The 18,301-nt window shown below is 43.5% G+C and overlaps 1 protein-coding gene across 4 annotated transcripts; it reads right to left on the reverse strand.

Annotated features, from left to right (window-relative positions):
- Nucleotides 1-291: 291 nt before the first annotated feature.
- On the reverse strand, nucleotides 292-17,991 carry trip10a (thyroid hormone receptor interactor 10a). 4 transcript variants are annotated; one of them, XM_052049817.1, is made up of 16 exons: nucleotides 17,623-17,991; nucleotides 11,654-11,769; nucleotides 11,028-11,084; nucleotides 9,902-10,049; nucleotides 9,090-9,152; nucleotides 8,384-8,488; nucleotides 8,157-8,285; nucleotides 7,911-8,057; nucleotides 7,640-7,828; nucleotides 5,116-5,280; nucleotides 4,888-4,911; nucleotides 3,665-3,774; nucleotides 3,387-3,519; nucleotides 2,411-2,499; nucleotides 2,177-2,313; nucleotides 292-1,364 (listed from the first exon to the last, which is right to left on the reverse strand). In XM_052049817.1, the coding sequence occupies exons 1-16, from the start codon at nucleotides 17,644-17,646 to the stop codon at nucleotides 1,213-1,215; spliced, it is 1,788 nt and encodes a 595-aa protein (XP_051905777.1). In that variant the 5' UTR covers nucleotides 17,647-17,991; the 3' UTR covers nucleotides 292-1,212. The 4 variants fall into 4 exon arrangements, with proteins under 4 accessions (XP_051905777.1, XP_051905778.1, XP_051905780.1 ...); XM_052049818.1 differs by lacking the exon at nucleotides 4,888-4,911; XM_052049820.1 differs by lacking the exon at nucleotides 5,116-5,280 and having other exon boundaries at nucleotides 17,623-17,990.
- Nucleotides 17,992-18,301: the final 310 nt, after the last annotated feature.

Here is an 18,301-nt window from a genome sequence, read left to right on the forward strand (position 1 = left end):
CATAATTATTTTTTCAAAGGCTGTGCGATCCTAATGAGCTATGCAAATGCACGGCCTGTGTGTGGGGAAAAAAATGCTAGGACAGATATATAGCATGCCTTACTGTGGAAAGATACAACAGTGCCATCTAGTGAGAGCTTTCAAATCGCCTCCACTATGAATATGGGTTACTTATTTTAATACAGCACAGCGCAAAATTACTTAAACAATATTATGAGAAATATTTTTACATGTATACCTAATATTATGTGACATTAATATCAATTACGACGTAAGAGTATGAACGACACATTTAACTTTGAAATGTGCTTCAGATTTATTTCGTTCCGAACCAAGAGGATATCTTTAATGCAAAAATTGTGAATATAGACACGCAAAACAATAATGCCGATGATGATTCTTACCTGAAAGGCACCCAAGACAAATGCTTCCGCCAAAATTTAGCTTAAAACCAACTAAAAGAATGTATGAAGACAATTAAGAGCAACGCACTAACAATAATTAGCGTCTTTTACTCGTCTATCACGCTATTTTTAAAAAAAAATCTTAACTTGAAAGGTTAAATAAGACAATAGTGGTCATGCTGCTTCTGAAGTGTATCTTACATAAATACAATAGTCACTGCTTGCGCTCCCTTTTGTGACTACATTGTCCGCTATGTGTGCAAGGTCATTAAAAAAAAATTCTACTATAAAGCGGAACATTAAAGTACATAAACAACTGTAATAAATTACATGTAGTAGAAAAACACAGCAAAGGGAACTACGATGTCCTTGCTTTTCAGGTTGGACGACGGCCATTCGTCCGCGATGGTCTGCTGTCAGCCAACAAATGAAAACAACACTAGGGGTCACTCCGTTCTCTTCTCACACAATAAAGAGGTCCAATATTCAATTCGAAGCCAATGTGTCAAGGCGTGTTCTTGTACCGAGACGCTGAGAAGTCAACAGAAAAACAATCGCTGCGTGTTTTTCCTAAGTGGCAAACCGTGTGGAACACATTGTTAGCACCGTGCTTTTGCTAATTTGGGACTACACTTCTAAAAGCCAACCACATCCCCCCCGACTTCCTCGATCCGCTTTCTGGTCCTGCCCATCAGCGCTGTTGCATGTTCGTGAAGGCTCCCCATAGGGATGAACTGCCTATTAGTTTTTTTTTCTTTCTTTTTTGTTTTTTTTCCTCTTCGTTTTGCTTTCGCATACATGTGGCGTGTCATTTATGGAGCGAGATGGAGACGTAAGACGTCGGGATGTAGCCTTCGTCCCCGTTGCTCCTGCGGACGCGTGTCCAACCGTCGCCTTTGTCTTCCTCCACCACGGCCAGCACCTCTCCTTCCTGCATGGCGATGGTGCCTTCGCTGGCGCCTGCAAACGTAGCAACAATATTGCATTGATTGAAAAATGATTGCACCCCTACTGCAATACTGTTCAGCTCACCAAATTTCTTTCATGTATTTCCGTCAAGGTTATTCATTTATAAATGTACAGATTTTTTTTAACGACAATTGTTTCTATTTATTATTATTGAATAATTGGTGCAACTCTTCTTATGCTAGTCGTCTTTTATTATGAAAGTCTGACGTTTGACAGGATGTCAAGGCCATGTTGCCCTAATACCGAGCCTATTGGGAAGCTTGTTATCCGAGATTTAATCATTTGATATTCTTTTAAAAATCAACAAAAAAATTGCAGATTTCGTTGGGGGGGTCGGGGTGTGGCTGATATCGGCCCCCTTCACGAGGATCCATACCTTGAAATAAGGCCGCTATTGGCCGACACCAGGTCTCGCCCATCCCTAACCGGTATGCCAAGAGATAATAAATTTGCAGTCTACAGCAACAAAATTGTGTGTGTGGGGGGACTGTTTCATCGCACAAAATGTTTCAGAAAAGAACTCTACACAGTTCAATATAATTTTTTAATTGTATTCATTTATTTATTTAATTAAATAATCGTTAGCGTGATTTAATTATATATATATATATATATAAAAATATAATTAATCAATTTAGTTTAAAAAATATTTTTTTAATATTTCCATCCATCCATCCGTTTTCTGATCTGCTTATCCTCACAAGGGTCGCGGGAGGCGCCGAACCCTATCCCAGCTGTCTTTGGGTAAGTAGGCGCTAACCAGTCGACCACCGGGTAAGCAAAGCCCAACGCCAGCCACATACCGGGAAAGTTATACATGGCGGTGCAGTTCCCAATAGGCGCCGCCAGTTCCTCATCCTCAAAGTCATCATCAAACTCGGCGTAGATGGCATGGGAGGCGGCGTCGGGCGTGCTTCCGTCGGAGTGAGCTCCATCCGGGCTGCGGAAAAAACACGCACACACACCCACAACGACACGGGTGTGTAAGAGAAATAGCAATGGGGGAAAAACAGCGATGTGAGGAAGATGCGAGTCACCTGAGCGGTTCGTGAGTGTCGCTGTTGTTGAAGGAGTGCGATTTGTATCGTGGGGTGTCGCCTCGACCTCCTGCATCAGCCAGCCACGTCTGGAAAATGGAATAGTATGGTTCTCAGAGGATACTTTTTTTTTTTTTAATGATATAACATATTCTGACATCACTGGACATTAACAACATACGAATATTGGAGTAACTGCACGTTTTAGGCAAATAGAAATTGAATGGGCTTCATTATTTTCTGCCTTCAATCTAAAACAAAACAAAAGGGATGCATTAAACGTAATTACGTCTGAAGTCTCAATAAAATGGATGATCTTTTGAGCGAGATTTTTTTTTTTTGGTATACGATGCATTAATCTGTATTGTACTGGGCTGCATCACTCTCTCTTTAAACACCGAGGAGGCATTTATTTGAGGTGTGGCATTTCATTACTCAATCACACAGTCATTTAATTTCCGTTTTTTATTTTAGAGCATTAAAAAAGGCACTTATACATTAGACAAGGAGTGCCGTTAACAAGTTGATTTGTAACGTCGCCATGATCACGGAATGGCCGTGGAGCGCTACTAACCCCCCCCCCCCTTTCCCATTCATCCTCCCCCTTATAAATGTTATGTCTTGTGACTTGTTGTAACTGTCATATGCTTATTCATGTGCTCGGGTCTTTTTTTTTTATCCTGGACTTAAATTATCCCCGGAAGAGGATAGTTTTTTTTCCCTCTCCCTACCCAGCGTTTTTCCTTTCTGAATTCTGATTGTAAGTTCCCCATTGCGGGACAAATAAAGGATATCTTAATCTTAACCTCCTGCGGGTGAACTATTTAGCGCTTGCTCCCTTCAGATAAAAAGGCTTCATTTCATCTCTCAGTGCCCTACTCCCAAATACTTCATGGTCAAATGAATAATTCACGGCGCGGCCGCTCGACCTATTACTGGGCAAAAGAAATAATAAAAGCCCGGAAATCAGCATTACCTCATACTTGTTTTGCTCCCCCCTGAGGCGTTCGATATTCAGATTCGTTTGATTGATTTGGGGCGCGAGGCTGGCGGCGTCTCCCAGATCTGGATTTTTCTCATAAACACTCTTCATCTTTCCCAGGGCCTCACTGACAGCCAGAGAGAGAGAGAGAGAGAGAATTTTTGGAGTTTCACTCACACAATGCCATTGTGTCTCGACTTCGCGAATACTCCGTCCACTTCGAGCCACCAGGGAGGCTCTAATGGAGATGAATGGGACACGCACGCACGAACCTCTGATCTATTTCCTTCTGCAACTTTCGGCCGGTTTCCTCCAGTTTCTCGTGCAGCTTCTTCCTGCGCTGCTCCGGAGGGAGGTGGGTGAAGTCCTCGGTGACCGCGGGCTGCGAAAAGGTCACAGGAAAATCGACTTGAAGGCCGCAGAAATGTACGGAAAAAAACAAGCCCCAAAAGAAAGAAGGGGGGGGGGGACAAACACCAAGTCTCGCATTTGAGTTCAGCTCACTTTGCCCCGTTAAAAAAAAAAAAAAAAAAAAAAATTGTTTAGTCACAGTTGGTCACGGGTTAGAGTCACACTGGAAAAAAAAAGACAAAATAACAGTTTTTAAAAATATATATTGATGGTGGTGAAGAATAAAGGACATTTTCTTGTAAAATTACTTTCACCGTAAAAATATATATTTTTAATTGTTCATAAATATTTCGCCGTATTCTCATGAAGGTACAACTTAAACCGAGGCAAGAATGTTTTTTTGTTTATTTACAGTGTGGCCCTAATACTCGTTTGCTTTTCTTTGGGAACAGAATTCAAAGTCATCAGGAATATTTTCTTGTCATGCTCAATAGTGAGCTGAAGCCCAAAGTCACCCCCCCCCCACCACGATTGCGTGACACTCTTTTAATTGCTGCCTTTGTTACCCTCGACTCAAAGAGTTAATTGGGCCACACTGACAAAATAATACCGCAGGGGGGGGGGAAAGAAAAAGCCAGGATGACAGACGCCATCTTGAAGTTGTCAGATTATTAGACTAAAGCCACAGATTGAAAAGGATACAGCAGTGAAGACTGACATTGTACGTTGCCATTTTTTTTCTCTCTGTCTCTCATTAAATTGCAACTTTTATCCTGGAATTACATGACTTTTTCCTCAACATTGTTCCTGCAGCATTAGGAGTGTTGAATTTTTTTCCTCTCCCCCGTAGCCAGTGTGGCCCTAACACTCCTTTGTCATGTTTCTCGGTGAAAAAAAAAAGGCACAATTTCCTTTGAGCGTGACCAACTATGTCTCCTCTCATCCACCAACAAGCGACCACCTTTTCAATGCAAAAAAATAAATAACAGCATAGCAGCTGCAGTGGTTTGCCCTCGAGCAGTTGAGAGTCAGATTAGTTTGTTTTTTTAAAAATCATAATTAAATGAGCATTTGCATGGGGAAAGTGGCCGCTTCGAGTCACCCGCTTCGCACAACCCGCGCCATGAATTGCGCTCCATATTACCGGAATCCTCTGGGGCGTGAACCTCTGAAGGGGAAGGAAGCAGAATATGTATTGGAACGCATATTTAGTTCTTGTCAAAAGAGGTGGTGACCCTCGGCAAATGACGTTTGTGATGCGAATAACATTCCATTTTCCACACACGACACACATTCAAACAAAAGCATGAAAAGTCCTCCAACTCAACTAAAGCGGCGCTTTAAGGTGGCTCTCCTTTCGGGAGGGACTCACCGATCTCCTGAGTGTGCGGAAGGACGAGATTCTGGGTTTGACTGTCTTATTGATCTCCTTCAAACAGTACGACAGGGGGTCCCGGCCAAACTTGGGGGACGGGGGTCCATTAACGGGCGAGGGGGCGGGAGGGGTGAGGAAAGGTGGGAGCGTGGAAGGAGAGAGCTGGAAAGAAGCCGGAGGGGAACAGCATGAGGCAGGCGGGGTCGATGTACAGCAGGAAGGAGGCAGAGGCAAAAGGGGGTGGGAGGAGGGAGGGGGGTGGGGTGGGGGGGACAAAAAGACAAACAAGGATGACAAGAGAAAGAAAAAGACACGGTCAACAACTTGGAAGCACAACACAAAGCCAGAAGACAACATTGAGCCCCGACAACATGACAGCAAACACACGCAGGCACGCAGGGGGGCCCTTTTGGGCTCCATACACATATTGAAATTTTAAAAAATAAAATAAAAAAAAAGAACAGGAAAGCAAGCAGCACCCCAACGAAGCAGAAGCAGCAGTCCAACACTTGCAGTTACACACAGTTACCACCAGAGGCTGAATTCATCTCCATTTGGTCAGATTATATTTTTTATTTTGCTCATTTCACATTAAGTTCACTGGGAAGGCACGATACAGTGCCTCGTGTTTGGTGTATATTTATACACTTAATCCATCAGTATTGATGATCAAATTAATTGATCATTCGTTTGGATCCTTGGAATGTCAGCCTCTCAACAGTAACTACTACCTGATTTCTATCGTGCTCCACGTCAGCAGATTATCTAAGTGTTGAATCAAAAGAAATCATTTGCAAAACCCCTCTTTTATTTTGGAAAACAATGAACAGCATTTTTACCCATTTCCCGACAAGCTGAATTCATCTGTTTGCGCATTTTCTGCACTGTCAATCTGAAATAAAGTCCTGTTTTTTTTAACCAATAAAGGGATATACATTTTTTTAAATGTTTTTTTAATCATCCAATTCAGCAAAAAAAAAAAATCATTAGTTGCAGCCCTGCACTACAGTATCATCTCTCCAGTTTAGTTGACTCATGATTCTCTCCCAGGTGGCAGCATTTCCAATATGAACAGCCACGTTCTGTCAGAATATGAATCGCATAAAATCAATCAATAGCCGTCAAATTGAAAGATAAGAACTAGTCCGAGGAACTAAAAAGGCGTGCGTGTTGAACATGGGTTTACATTTGATCAACACAGGACGCCATTTAGTCTCCATCTAAATCGAAAAACCTAAAAGAGGCCTCTGAGAGTCTAAGAATTCAAACGCTTGAAGTGGAGTACCCGTTCACCTCGAGACTACGAACAGGAGAGGAGGGGTTGGTGCTCTCAGGGCTCCAAGTCCCTTCAAGGGAGCCCGCTATTCATCAGGCCGTGGGGCCTGATTGGGACAGCATGACTGATGACACACACACACGCGCACACACGCACGGCCGAGCACAGTCCGGGAAGACATGCTGAGGGGGAGAGCGGCGTTGAACAAGCAAAACAAGGAATAGAGACGGGGGGAGGGGGGGTGTCATTTAATGTTATGAATGGAAGGCAAGGAGGAAGGGGGGGGGGGGGGGGGGTTGACTACTCATGTGACCGGCTGAACACCTTTTAGGACTGAGCGACTGCTCGTGGCTCTTTGCTGAGAATTAAGAAAATGCCTGCACCGTGATGCCGTTCCACTCCACTGCTGAAGGTGGCAGTCATGCCCATTACAGCGTCGGCACCAACTCCCGTACAGTCTGTCGGTCCGGATGCAAGGGAAGAGTGGAGGCTGAAGATAAATTGTTCAACCTGCACCAAATTTGTACCATGTGGGTTTTTTGTTTTTTTTTTTGTAATTTTTATTTTTTTATGTTTGGTGGCAAATGTAGCTTATACAAGCTCTACGAACAACAAAAAGTGTGCTTTTGGCACTTGCCGGCTGCAACTCAAAAGTGGCAATTGACCCTGATTCCCGTTTTACTGACCGGGCAAATAACATTGCGGCTTGTCCTCACAATGCTTGCGATTGTAGCCACAAGGATAATGGAAGCAGTGTATTTGTGGATGCCTGTGGAGGGGAAAAACTTCAATGTTGTTCGCTGCTGAAAGCACAAGCGCAGCACAACGCTTGACTGCCGGATGACCCGTGAGCAGGGAGGATGGGTTTGAAAGGGGTGAGGGGTGGGGTGGGGGGGCTCACTCATGCAGGGGGGTGTTCTAGAAACACTCTATGGGGTGCACTAGGGTATAATGACAAACAAAAATAATTCAAGATGCATGCTGAGGAGCTTTAGAGGGAGTTTAAGGTCCGTCCTGGTTCGGCCCGCCATGCATGGAGCCACCCGCTAGTTGATTGCTGTGCGACTGCATTCCTGTTGCGTAACTACAGGTGCATCTCGATAAATTAGAATATCGGAGCAAATCTCTTTTTTTTTCTGGAGTTCCATTCGAAAACAGAGCAAAAGCGCAATTCCTACCCAAGTCATGACCACACTGCAATAAATGGATGATCACGTCACGCAACGATGACATGCAAAATCTTACCTTCGACTTTTTGCTGAAAAGCCAAAAGTTTTTGCCTCGGTTCTTGCCCAAAAGGTCAATGGAGGCCTTGGGCGTCCCCAGACTACTGTCTGACGATGCTCGATTGATGCCTTGGCTGTAGTCCTCGAATTCCGCATCGCTCGGACGCTCAAAACCCGACTTGTTCTGCTCGATGACCACCAAGGTGTCCTGAAAACGTGTCGTGCGAGAGACAATCGGCTGTAATTCTACGGCGCTTGTTTCGAATCAATACAAAGCGTAAGCGACTCACATTTTTCTCATTGACGTTCGTGCCGGCTTTGGTGATGCCATCCAGGCACTTGCCGATGATGGGCATCACCTGCTTCTCTGTGTCCGAGAACAAGATGTAGCCCTGCGCCAACTTCCGCATCCGCCGCTCGTCCAGTTCTTGCATTTTCTAATGTACGCGTGCGGTTTTACTGCATATTGACTCCAATCGACATCTTTTGTGAGATGAATACCACACTGACTGTTGCGCATATTCCAAATGACTTACATTAAAGATGAGCGGCATGTCGGTGAAATAGAACTGCTTCTGTTCCTTGTTGAACTTTTGAAGCTGAGCGGCGTAATCGTTCTTGCACTCCTCGGCGGTGTGCGCTCGCATGTGAGCTTGTTGCTTGGCCTTTTCCGAGAGCGGACACAAAGAAAGACACAGATAACCTGAGAATGGACATTCAATTCATGGCGCCTAAATCAACCCCCACCCTCCTTAGTTTTCACCTTTTCTACATCCGCCTTGGTGGCATTGATGTCCTGATCCGTCTTTTCCGCGCTCTGCGCCGCACGCTCTGCCTCTCGCCACTCCCGCTCAAAGCGCTTTTTACTCTGGAAAGACGGAAAGCACGGAGTAGGAAGAACGTTCGTGACGCGAGCACGTTTGATTCAAAAACGTACGGACTGGAGTGAAGACTGTGATTTACTTTTTTTTTTTTGAAAGGACATCATATGGACTGAGGCTTTGTGTCTTATAATGCGCCGTTTCCTTGAGCGTAACTCCATCTAGTGGAGGCATTGTAGATTGCATCTTATAAAGCGGTGTGCCCAATGTATGAAAAAAAATTACAAAATACAGTAGGCAATTTATTGAAGGTGCGCCTCATAATCCAGTGCGCCTTTTAGTGTGGTAAATACGGTACTTTTTTTTCCTTTTTAATCCTCATGTTATGTTTCAAAGGTCAACGGAACCGGCTGCATTCAATTCGAATGTGATTTGTTTTTAATCAAATCGTTTTTTTTAAATCTACATTTTTCACAAACATACAAGGTGTTTCATATCAACTGTAAATATTAAGAGAATTTAAAAAAAAATCTTATACTTTTAGGGGTTATTAACTTTCTTGATCGCCTTCGGGACGTCACGTCATTCGACTGTGGGTTCAATTTTACACCTCCCATTCATGCGTAGACGACCCAAGATCACACTTACAGTTTCGAGTTGCTTGTTGGTGCTCTCCAATGCCTGCTGGGCCTTCTTGGCCTCCATCAGATACTGCAGAGAGTTATAAAAAAATAGAATCAGCGAGGTGGGAAGGAAGGATTGGGGGTTGCGGGGGTGGGAGGGGAGTGTTCATGTGACAGGAGGGGGAGACGGTCGCGGGTAAGCGCGGGGTAAATAGTGACAACACGGCGGGAAAATAAATAAATAAATATGGAAAAAGGGACACATGCCAACGTGTCTGCCTGAGACGTCTCGTCTGCTGTCACGTATGATAATCCAATGAGACGGGAGCCAAGGAATGACTCCGCGACGAGAGACGCCACGTCACTGCACATCCAGTTTGGCTTCAATGAACCTCCAGAATGACGCACGTCAACCGCACCGGCTATCTACGTGCCGTGGGGTTGCTTAAGTCTTGGAACACATCTACGGGAAGTTAACCTTCTCAATAAAAAAAATAATAATAAAAATATGTTCTAGTTCCTCCTAAAAATTCTATTGTCAATAATTGTACAACCCACTCACGGAGGAAACTAACGAATTAAATCAATCACTTTGATTGCTTCATGAATCAATGAGGAGGTGTGTCCCAATACTTTTGTCCACATATCCTGCAAGCCGCACTTCCCAGAGGCCCTATTTCGTATTTGATCGCCAAAATGACCTTTTGAGCACAAGACAAGACCCCGAACACACGCTCGCCTCTCACGCCGAACATCATGAAGACGACCACAAGGTGTCGCTAACGCGCCTACGTTGAAGCGACTCGGATTCGCGCAGGCCGCCTTTTCTCAGCTCACCGACTTGCGCTCCTGCTTGAGCTCCTGCAGGTACTTGGTGAGGTCGGCGCAAATGTTCATCAGCATGTTCTCGGCCACCAGCTCCCTCTGGCCCGCGTAGTCGTTCATCTCGTTCAAGATGTCCATAAACGACTGGTAGCTGGTGAGCCTGACCGTTGCGGGGAGGAAATGGGGGATCAGGAACACGGCCAGGGCGGTTTGAGATAAGAGAACGCGGTGCACACGCTCAAAGGGAAGCCGTGAAAGAGTTTTGCGATGGTTTTGTTCCACGTTCAAACTCATGACAGCAAGTTAAAGTTATATAGGACATACTCTATATCAACGTGTGTGTGTGTGTGTGTGTGTGTCCACAAATTTGCAATCCACAAAGTGCATTAATAATTACCGTATTTTCCGGACTATAAGTCACACTTTTTTTTCATAGTTTGGCCGGGGGTTCAACTTATACTCTGGAGCGATTTATATGTGAAATTATTAACACATGATTGTCATTTCACATGTTATTTTCAGATTTAACCACAAGAGGCCGCTCTACACCTGTGTTGATAAAACCACGACGAGTCTGATGTAAGCGATGTAGAAGTGGAAGCGCTGCATCTTCTACCTCCGGAGTTGGTGGACTTGTTTTAAAGTGACACGAAGGATGAAGATTTCATTGGATTTAGAGATTTGGAGTGACATTGATGGTTTGGTGAACTTGTTAGCATGTTCTTTATGCTATAGTTATCTGAATAACTCGTAATATGTTACTTGAACATACCAGGCACGTTCTCAATTTGTTGTTGATGCGTCATGTAAGGTTAGCATATTGTACACTATTCAGCATGTTGTTTTCTATTTTATTTTAATTTTAATTTGCCTTTCAAGATGGCATGCATGTTCTTGGGTATTGGATTTTATCAAATACATTTCCCCCCAAAATGCGACTTTTACTCCAGTGCAACTTGTATATGTTTTTTTTCTTCTTTATTATTCATTTTTGGCTGGTGCAACTTATACTCAGGAGCGACTTATAGTCCGGAAAGTACTGTCATACTATTTTACAATTTTAGTGGAATAAGATTGTTGGACCGCTGAGTATGTGACATTCAAAATGGACTTTTGTTTTTTTTTTTTTTCCGCTCACCTGCCGTCTGGCTCATCTTTGCCGATGCGTTTTAGATTAAATTTCTTTGAAAGGTTCCTGAGAAAAGAAATAAAAGCACATTAAAAAAAACAACAACAATGTGAAGAAATCTTAACAGGTTTTTTTCTATCACATTATTTCTTATCAATTGTCTTGCACTCTGAACATTTTCAAAGGGGACACAGGCCACCTACTCAAAACCACTGAGATGTGCTTCAATACTTCTGTCCAATTATGCAACATTTGCATTTACAGTGCCTTGGACATTTGGGGTCAATGAAAGTAAAAGTCGCATGACATCATGCAGAAACTCATCAACTGCCCACAACAACCACGGTATACTATTTTTTAAAAAAAGTCCTCTTCCTGCAGCTCTTGCTGCTCTTCCTCCGACCATATCCTGCGTGTCATGTGCCCGTCTGCTCCCACTTCCTCAGCGAGTGGGAGCAGCGAGCACAAGGAGGGAGCAGTGGGACTGCAGCTGGAGAATGAGGCCAGTGTGTTCCGATAAGAGTCATGAGACTAGACAAACATGCCATAAACAGCCCTTTCAGATGTGAACACACACACACACACACACACACACACACTTAGAACCAATGATTTAGAAGAAGGACAAGGCCCACCTCAGCTGCTTGGCATAGTTCTGCTCGATCTCTGTTCTCTCCTTCACAAATTTCACATACTTCTCCACCAGCTCTATCCCGGAGTGCGTGTGCTTCTCGATGACGTCACATCGGTCCTTAAAAATAAAATAAAAATAATAATTTAAATATAGAGCACCAGGGACCGATTAGGGAAAAAAGAAGACGCTGCAGGATGTGAATCATGTTGAGATTATGCTGCGCCGGCTGGAATGCCGTCAAGAATCTTGCTTTCATGTCGCATGGTAGACATTCCCGCCGCGTGTAGCAAAGTAGCGTTGTTACAGTTAAAAGCGCCAATAAACTCCTTGTATCAGATCCCCTTCAGAAAATTTACCGACGTGTTGCAAAGTCTGCTGCAATTTGCAGGTTCGTGGCCACATGTTGAGCCAAACTCATTCGGGCACATCCTCGCGTCCGTTTCAACGGCAGCATTCCCAAATGTCCAAATAGTTGCCATTTATAGAGAAAGCAACCATTTTTGGTCACTTGCAACCTCGATAACATGGACACCGCCCAAGTCGCGAGGACACACGAGAATCATGTGAGGGAGGGAAAGGCCTGGACGTTAATGTCAGAATAATACAAACATAATTAACTGCTCAATGTAGATATCGTTATTATAATGTACATTCTCGTATAATGATAAAAATGTGTGCTACTACAGCAAAAAAGGTAGTTAAAAAAAATTCCTGGAGTTTCAGGCATCAGCCTTTTTTAAAAATCTTAAAGCTGATAAGAGATCAATTTAAAACTGGGTTAATTTTGGGGAAAATGGGGTTTTTTTAATTCATTTTATTGATGTCATTTGATAACATTTTTGTTGAACATTTTTCAGTAATATTTCAGCACTGGAAAACTTGATTTACTGAAGAAAACCTTCGGGAGCTATTTATTCTTTTAGCTTTTCATATTACATGGAAGCGCCACGAACTCTTTGCTCGAATTTTAAAATGCTTTTAAAAAAAGAAAAAAACAAAAGTTTTCTTTACTAGAATAAGTTTTACGCAACCCTACTTGTCCAAACACGACCTTCTGATTCAAATTGTATTGGTGGAATATGAGTTAAGCAGTAAAACCAGCCCTTTTTTTGGTGCAGCTCAGGGGGGCGGCCATTTTGCCTCTTGCTGTCGACTGAAAATGACATCACAGTCGCTCAGGCCTCAGGTCACGACCCAAACATGGCCCAGCCTCCAAAAAGCACGTTGAGCCGCAACTGGTCATTACCCGAGGTGCATCCGGTTCCACAATAACACAACCAAGACGCTCAACGTGACCTTTGTAAACTCATCGGATTATATTGTGATCACATTACGGTGATGAGGCCGATGCTCATTGAATGCGGCCATTTATGACGCATGACAACAACAAATTGTTGACAAATGTAGCCTAAAATAAGGCTGCGTTTCACTTCAGCTTGACACTCTCTGCCCGGTGGAAATGGAGTTCCATCATCAAAGATGGCACGCTCTGACAAGCCGATCATGAGTGGGTGACGAGATCGCCGATGCCCTCCAGGCTTCATTTGGGCTGCGTGATTGGATTGAGAAGGTGGGCGGGAAACTGAATAACGGAGTGGGGGGGCTGACAAGTTAGGCCAAGCCCTTCTCCACCCTTCCGCAGATGACATTTTGACTAATTACAGAACAGAGTAAAAGGTTAAAGATTGGCGTTAAAAACAAAAAGGTCATCTGACTGGCCGTGACATTTGTTCAAAACGCCCCAATGAGGTAATCCCGCACCACGCTACGGAAGAGTACTGCTTTACTGAGAGGTCTTAAAATTAAAACGGTAAAAATAAAAGGCGGCTACTCGTGCGGATGATCCGTAATGCGCAAAATTTTTGTGTCAGCTGACCGGTCCGCCCGAAGCTATCAGCATGAAATATCAACACGTGGTGCGATTTATTCATTGTCCAAGTAATTATGTTGTCTGAAACATTTCTGGACAACAGGGCCACATGATTGTGTGTCACAACTTGATATTTTGAACTGAAAGCTCGAGCTTTTCAACACATTTCACAGCATATTCAGGAGCCGGTTCAAGGATGTGGTTTTGAGGGACAGTCGATCTGCCAATTTACAGGTGTCAAAAAAATTCTGCCATTACAAACATAATACTGCGCAGCTTTACTTTAAACCACTTGTTGCAAATCATCAGTCCACATTGAAATGGATGGAAATGCCATTGATGTGTTCCACTTCAAAAAAATGTGACAAGGAAAATTGTATTTAGCGCTGGGCAATGTTGAAAAAACTACTAATTATTTTTCATGATTATTGAAATGAAACACAATTATTGACTGATTTCAAAACTTAGCATTTATTCAACTACCGAAACGCAACGTGAAATATAACTTCCAAGAGAAAGCACAACATAAATTCGTTGCAAAGTCATATTTGCCCACAAATTCCCCCAGCGTGGGACAAATAAAGGTTATCTTATCTTATTACAATAAAAGCCAATGCAAAGAAGGAGACACACTTGAGAGTGCTGTATAGCGAGACGACAAAAGTTTCGCCCAATCGATGAGGTCACTCAGAGTTCATTGACGGAGGGCAGCAAACCCATATCGATCCTCAATCACGTGACTTAGCATTGATTGTTATTGTGATTGCTCAAGTACAAAACTATTAGCGTGACAATTAACTCGCAAGTCGCCTGAGGGCTGAACAAGACGTGACGCTCTGTATCCATCCCCCCCTGCTAAAGGCCCTCTTAGCGCTCAGGAGTATGTTAGCGCGAGCGGCCGCACTGGTTTTGCACACCGCACGCCTTTAAATAGCAGCGGGATTAAGTGAGATCAGTGGACAGATGCCAGACAAGTGACTGTCGAGGTAAACAATTCATAGAACCGGTGATGGGGGAAACCTCCACGGTGGAACGCAATGCATTCGATGACGCCGGTTCACTTCCGAGTCGTTCTTCAAAACCAGTTTTCCTGTTGCCGATCAATGTAGTGAATTGATTTTTGCCATCAGGAAACCTCAAACTCTACATACTGACTATTGCTATTGAAGTTTAAAAATATATTAGCCAGTAGGATAACACTAAAATAAAGTCAAGCTAATCACAACACAATAATACATGTCGACAAATAATATAACAAACTCACTGGCATATATTCTTTATCCTCTGCATAAAATGACTAACACGACTCATATTGCAGCTTAAGGAGTCACTGATTTAGGACTGCTGACTAGCTTAATGCTAAAACGCAATGCAAAATACCAGACAAGCTAATGTATAGCATCAATGAAAAAAAAAATTAATCGCAAATAATTGACACTCACTGTAATGGATTGCCATACCCCCCCACCCCCCCAACCCCAAAAAATAGCAGGTGACGGAGAACACTGCAAATAAGTGGCATAAAGAACGTCCTCTTCACACTGCCGCTCCCACCGTCCAATCGAAGCAGGGCAAAACTAATTAGGCTGTTGCACAAGCAAGCAGAACCGAAAACGGGACGTGGAAACGTGGCCCGAGGGGGGGAAACCGCTGAAATGAGGCTGCGGCCTCCCAAGTCTTTATCTCTTCAATGCAATTCAGCCTGTCAGAGAATGTGCATGCGCAAGTTGCCTCCATGAAGTCACTCACGTATGTGCTTACCATTTGTTCTTCTACTTTTATTCTTTGGCATTCGACTCAGCATGACTTAGTTTTGTTCTTGGTTTTACTGTTCGGTGCTTTCTACCGTCTTTCGATTTGTTTGACTGTTTATTGTATATGTTTAATTGCAGCACTTTGTATGTAGCAATGGCTGTTCGAAAGTGCTCGAGAAATACAATTGAATTGAAATTGTTCAACTCGTTGTGGCGATGTCCAACAAGCTGCGAATAGCTGCAGCGGGTTGATGCTGACGGAACCGATTACGTGACCGCCAGCTGAAAGAATGTACTTTGTGGACTAAGTGTGGAAAAAATGGTATTTAAAAAAATAAAATAAAATAAGTGTGGCAACATGGCACTCAGGGCAAGAGAAACCGTGCCTATTAAGTGCTTTGCGGCCATGTGTGTCACAGTTTTAGGCCCTGTTGAGTAGGAAATGGAAATGGAAACAGGGCATGAGAAGTGTTGCAATTTAAATGACTCCGCTACTTTCAAGATGCGAGCCATCATTCTACTGATAGTCAATTTCTGGGGTTTGGTTTTTGTTTTTTTGCTCTGACTTACGAGCGCAGAATTCAGATACAAGTTGTATGGTGCCAGTGACTCAATGTTACAATAATCAGCAGTGTGATGCAATTAGCGAACAATTCCTCAAAAAGGCTTTGAGCTTTTCATCGCCACTCCCAGTTCAAGTTTACAATCAAAAGAAACGCGAAACAAAGGGAATTGCGTCTTATGCAATTAAAACAACCACATAGCTGAGCCTTTCAGTCGACGAGTTAACCGCTAACGCTAAATAGCAATGTTTGAAGCATTTAAGCAACGGATTGCAATTTCTTTGATCGCAACACATGAGGACAGACATTCGAACAATACTCCCATTTGTTCTTTATCCTCTATGTCGAATGGATAATATTAGTATCGTACTGATGAAATGAGAGAGGAGTTCAGACACTTTAAGGAACAGTAGATTCGTTTGTCTGCTTTTTTTTCTAAGGCCAACAAATCAGGAGCAGCAGCGCCATGACCATTTAGTTGACGCCGTGTGAATTGACCCACATGACTTAAGATGAAAGACGGGTTCGACGACAGACTTGTTGCCGGTAGGCAACCAGACGGCCATTCGCATTGAACCCATGCTGAATCCACAGAAGCGACTGAATGAATACACTTCGAGGCGATACGTGTTTCGTTTTTGCATCTAACAGCGGTGAACTTATTTTTACACTTGTATGACAGTTAAGCACGTATTCATTCATATTTGTGTGCATTATTGTCGCAATCTGACAATTTTGTAAAGTTGTCATAGCAACGCCTAATAGAGTGCAAGTTAAAGCTCTAACCTACAAAACCAAATTAATTATGTATAATAAAGCTTCTATTGTTTATTGTCACACAAGTTAATTTCTTGCTTGTGTGTGTGACAAAAATCTATGTCAAGAAGACCTTGAAAAAGAATCACCTTTCAAATCGCAATCATAATGTTGAGGGGGGGAAATAATTCTGATTTATTATGTTTTTAATTGTCAGCTCTCGCAAAACAAGTAGATAGTTTCATTGTACGGCAGTTAACTTATTTTGTACATTGAATCAAGGTTTCATGATGGTTTACAACCGGATTGTGGTGCCAGTTTCCACTTTATTCAAAACATTCAAAAGCAGTACAGTGCACAATCACCGTTGTGAATTGTTTTAGTGTGCCATAAACCTCAAAGCAGCAAGTAGGATGTCTACCAGCCCAGAATTACAATTATTATTGAACAATTCATTTACGACCACGTAAGCTTCCGCCATTGTTAATGAAAATGGTGAAACCAAATGGTTAACGCACGCAAATGCGATTTACAGTTGAAGCGCGTCCAAATAAAGGTTGTTTTCAAATCAAAATAAAACTGAGCGTGCGGTGTTATCACTATGGAAGCCAAGTGTCAACAAGGAAACAACACAGTATTCCCGGTGGCTGCAACGTAACCCCTGCGGGATACCATGTAGGCGCATGCACGAAGTAGCTTTTAAGTGTAGAACATTTGAAAGAGGTGACGTGACAACTTTCATGTGGAATCACACTGCAAGTGATGTTCCGACATAACATGAGGGACAACCTGCACGGCCTCCTCAGTCCCAATATACCAAAACGGACACGGATTTAGTTTTTGTTTTCTCATCTAGTGTACGTAATAAAACGCCCGTGATCGTGCAAACGTGGACGAACTTGGCCACTCGTTGACAGTGAACGCACCATCCCCAGGAATTAAAGCAAAAAATAGCAGCGAGCGAAACACAACCCAAAAGCGAGCAAAGAGCCCTCCCGGCCGCGTTGCTTATTCGGCAGTGACTCACCCATAGCTCAGTGCCCCAGTCCATGTTGAGCCCGCTGGCCAAGCCCTCTCGACCGCCCTGAATACAAAGAACTTCTCCAAAGTTCTCCGAGTATAATCCCCCAAAGGCGGGCGGAGGAACACTTTCTGCCCGTCGTCGCGCTTCCGCAGCGTCGCTCGCGTCCTTCAACAAGTCACGTAAAACAGTAACATAATTGGCTAATTAGGGCCGTCTGACAGCCGTTCGTCTAGTTCGTCCAAATATTTTTCATAGCGAAGGAAAGAAGGATAAACTCAACTGGGTTTCATATCCGCGTCACTCCCAAATCCTTGCAACCCTTAAAGGGCCAGCGCACACAAGTCTGACTGCAAGACCACGTCCCGCCTGCACCGGCGCGCGCGTCCTCGAACGTGCAGTGCGTTGACTAGCACGTCGGGCGTCACGTGATATCCGGCTCGTAAACGTGTCGGATACAACAGTAGGGACACCTAGTGTCCACTGCTCGCACTAACTCTGTGTTGTTGTTGTTTTTTGTCCAATCAGAATTTTACTAACTCAAATCTGTCCAAGGGGTTCACAAACATTTGCGAGCACAACTGAAGGCGACGTAGCAACGGGAGTTTCTTTCACCTGATTGGCTTCAAAGCTAATTTGTCCTTATGACGTCAACATTAGCCCATGCTCTGATTTGTTGGTCAAA

This window comes from Hippocampus zosterae, chromosome 17 (genome assembly GCF_025434085.1).
Source record: "Hippocampus zosterae strain Florida chromosome 17, ASM2543408v3, whole genome shotgun sequence".
Taxonomy (NCBI): Eukaryota; Metazoa; Chordata; class Actinopteri; order Syngnathiformes; family Syngnathidae; genus Hippocampus; species Hippocampus zosterae.

What these genes read in the sequence shown, in the direction of transcription:
- trip10a (XM_052049817.1), bottom strand. Translation starts at nt 17,646, where the DNA reads ATGGACTGGGGCACTGAGCTATGG. An exon ending in ACTGGGGCACTGAGCTATGG is followed by an intron (nt 11,770 to 17,622) that starts GTGAGTCACTGC and finishes TTTATTTTTAAG; the next exon opens with GACCGATGTGACGTCATCGA. An exon ending in CGCCATGTATAACTTTCCCG is followed by an intron (nt 1,365 to 2,176) that starts GTATGTGGCTGG and finishes CTACGTTTGCAG; the next exon opens with GCGCCAGCGAAGGCACCATC.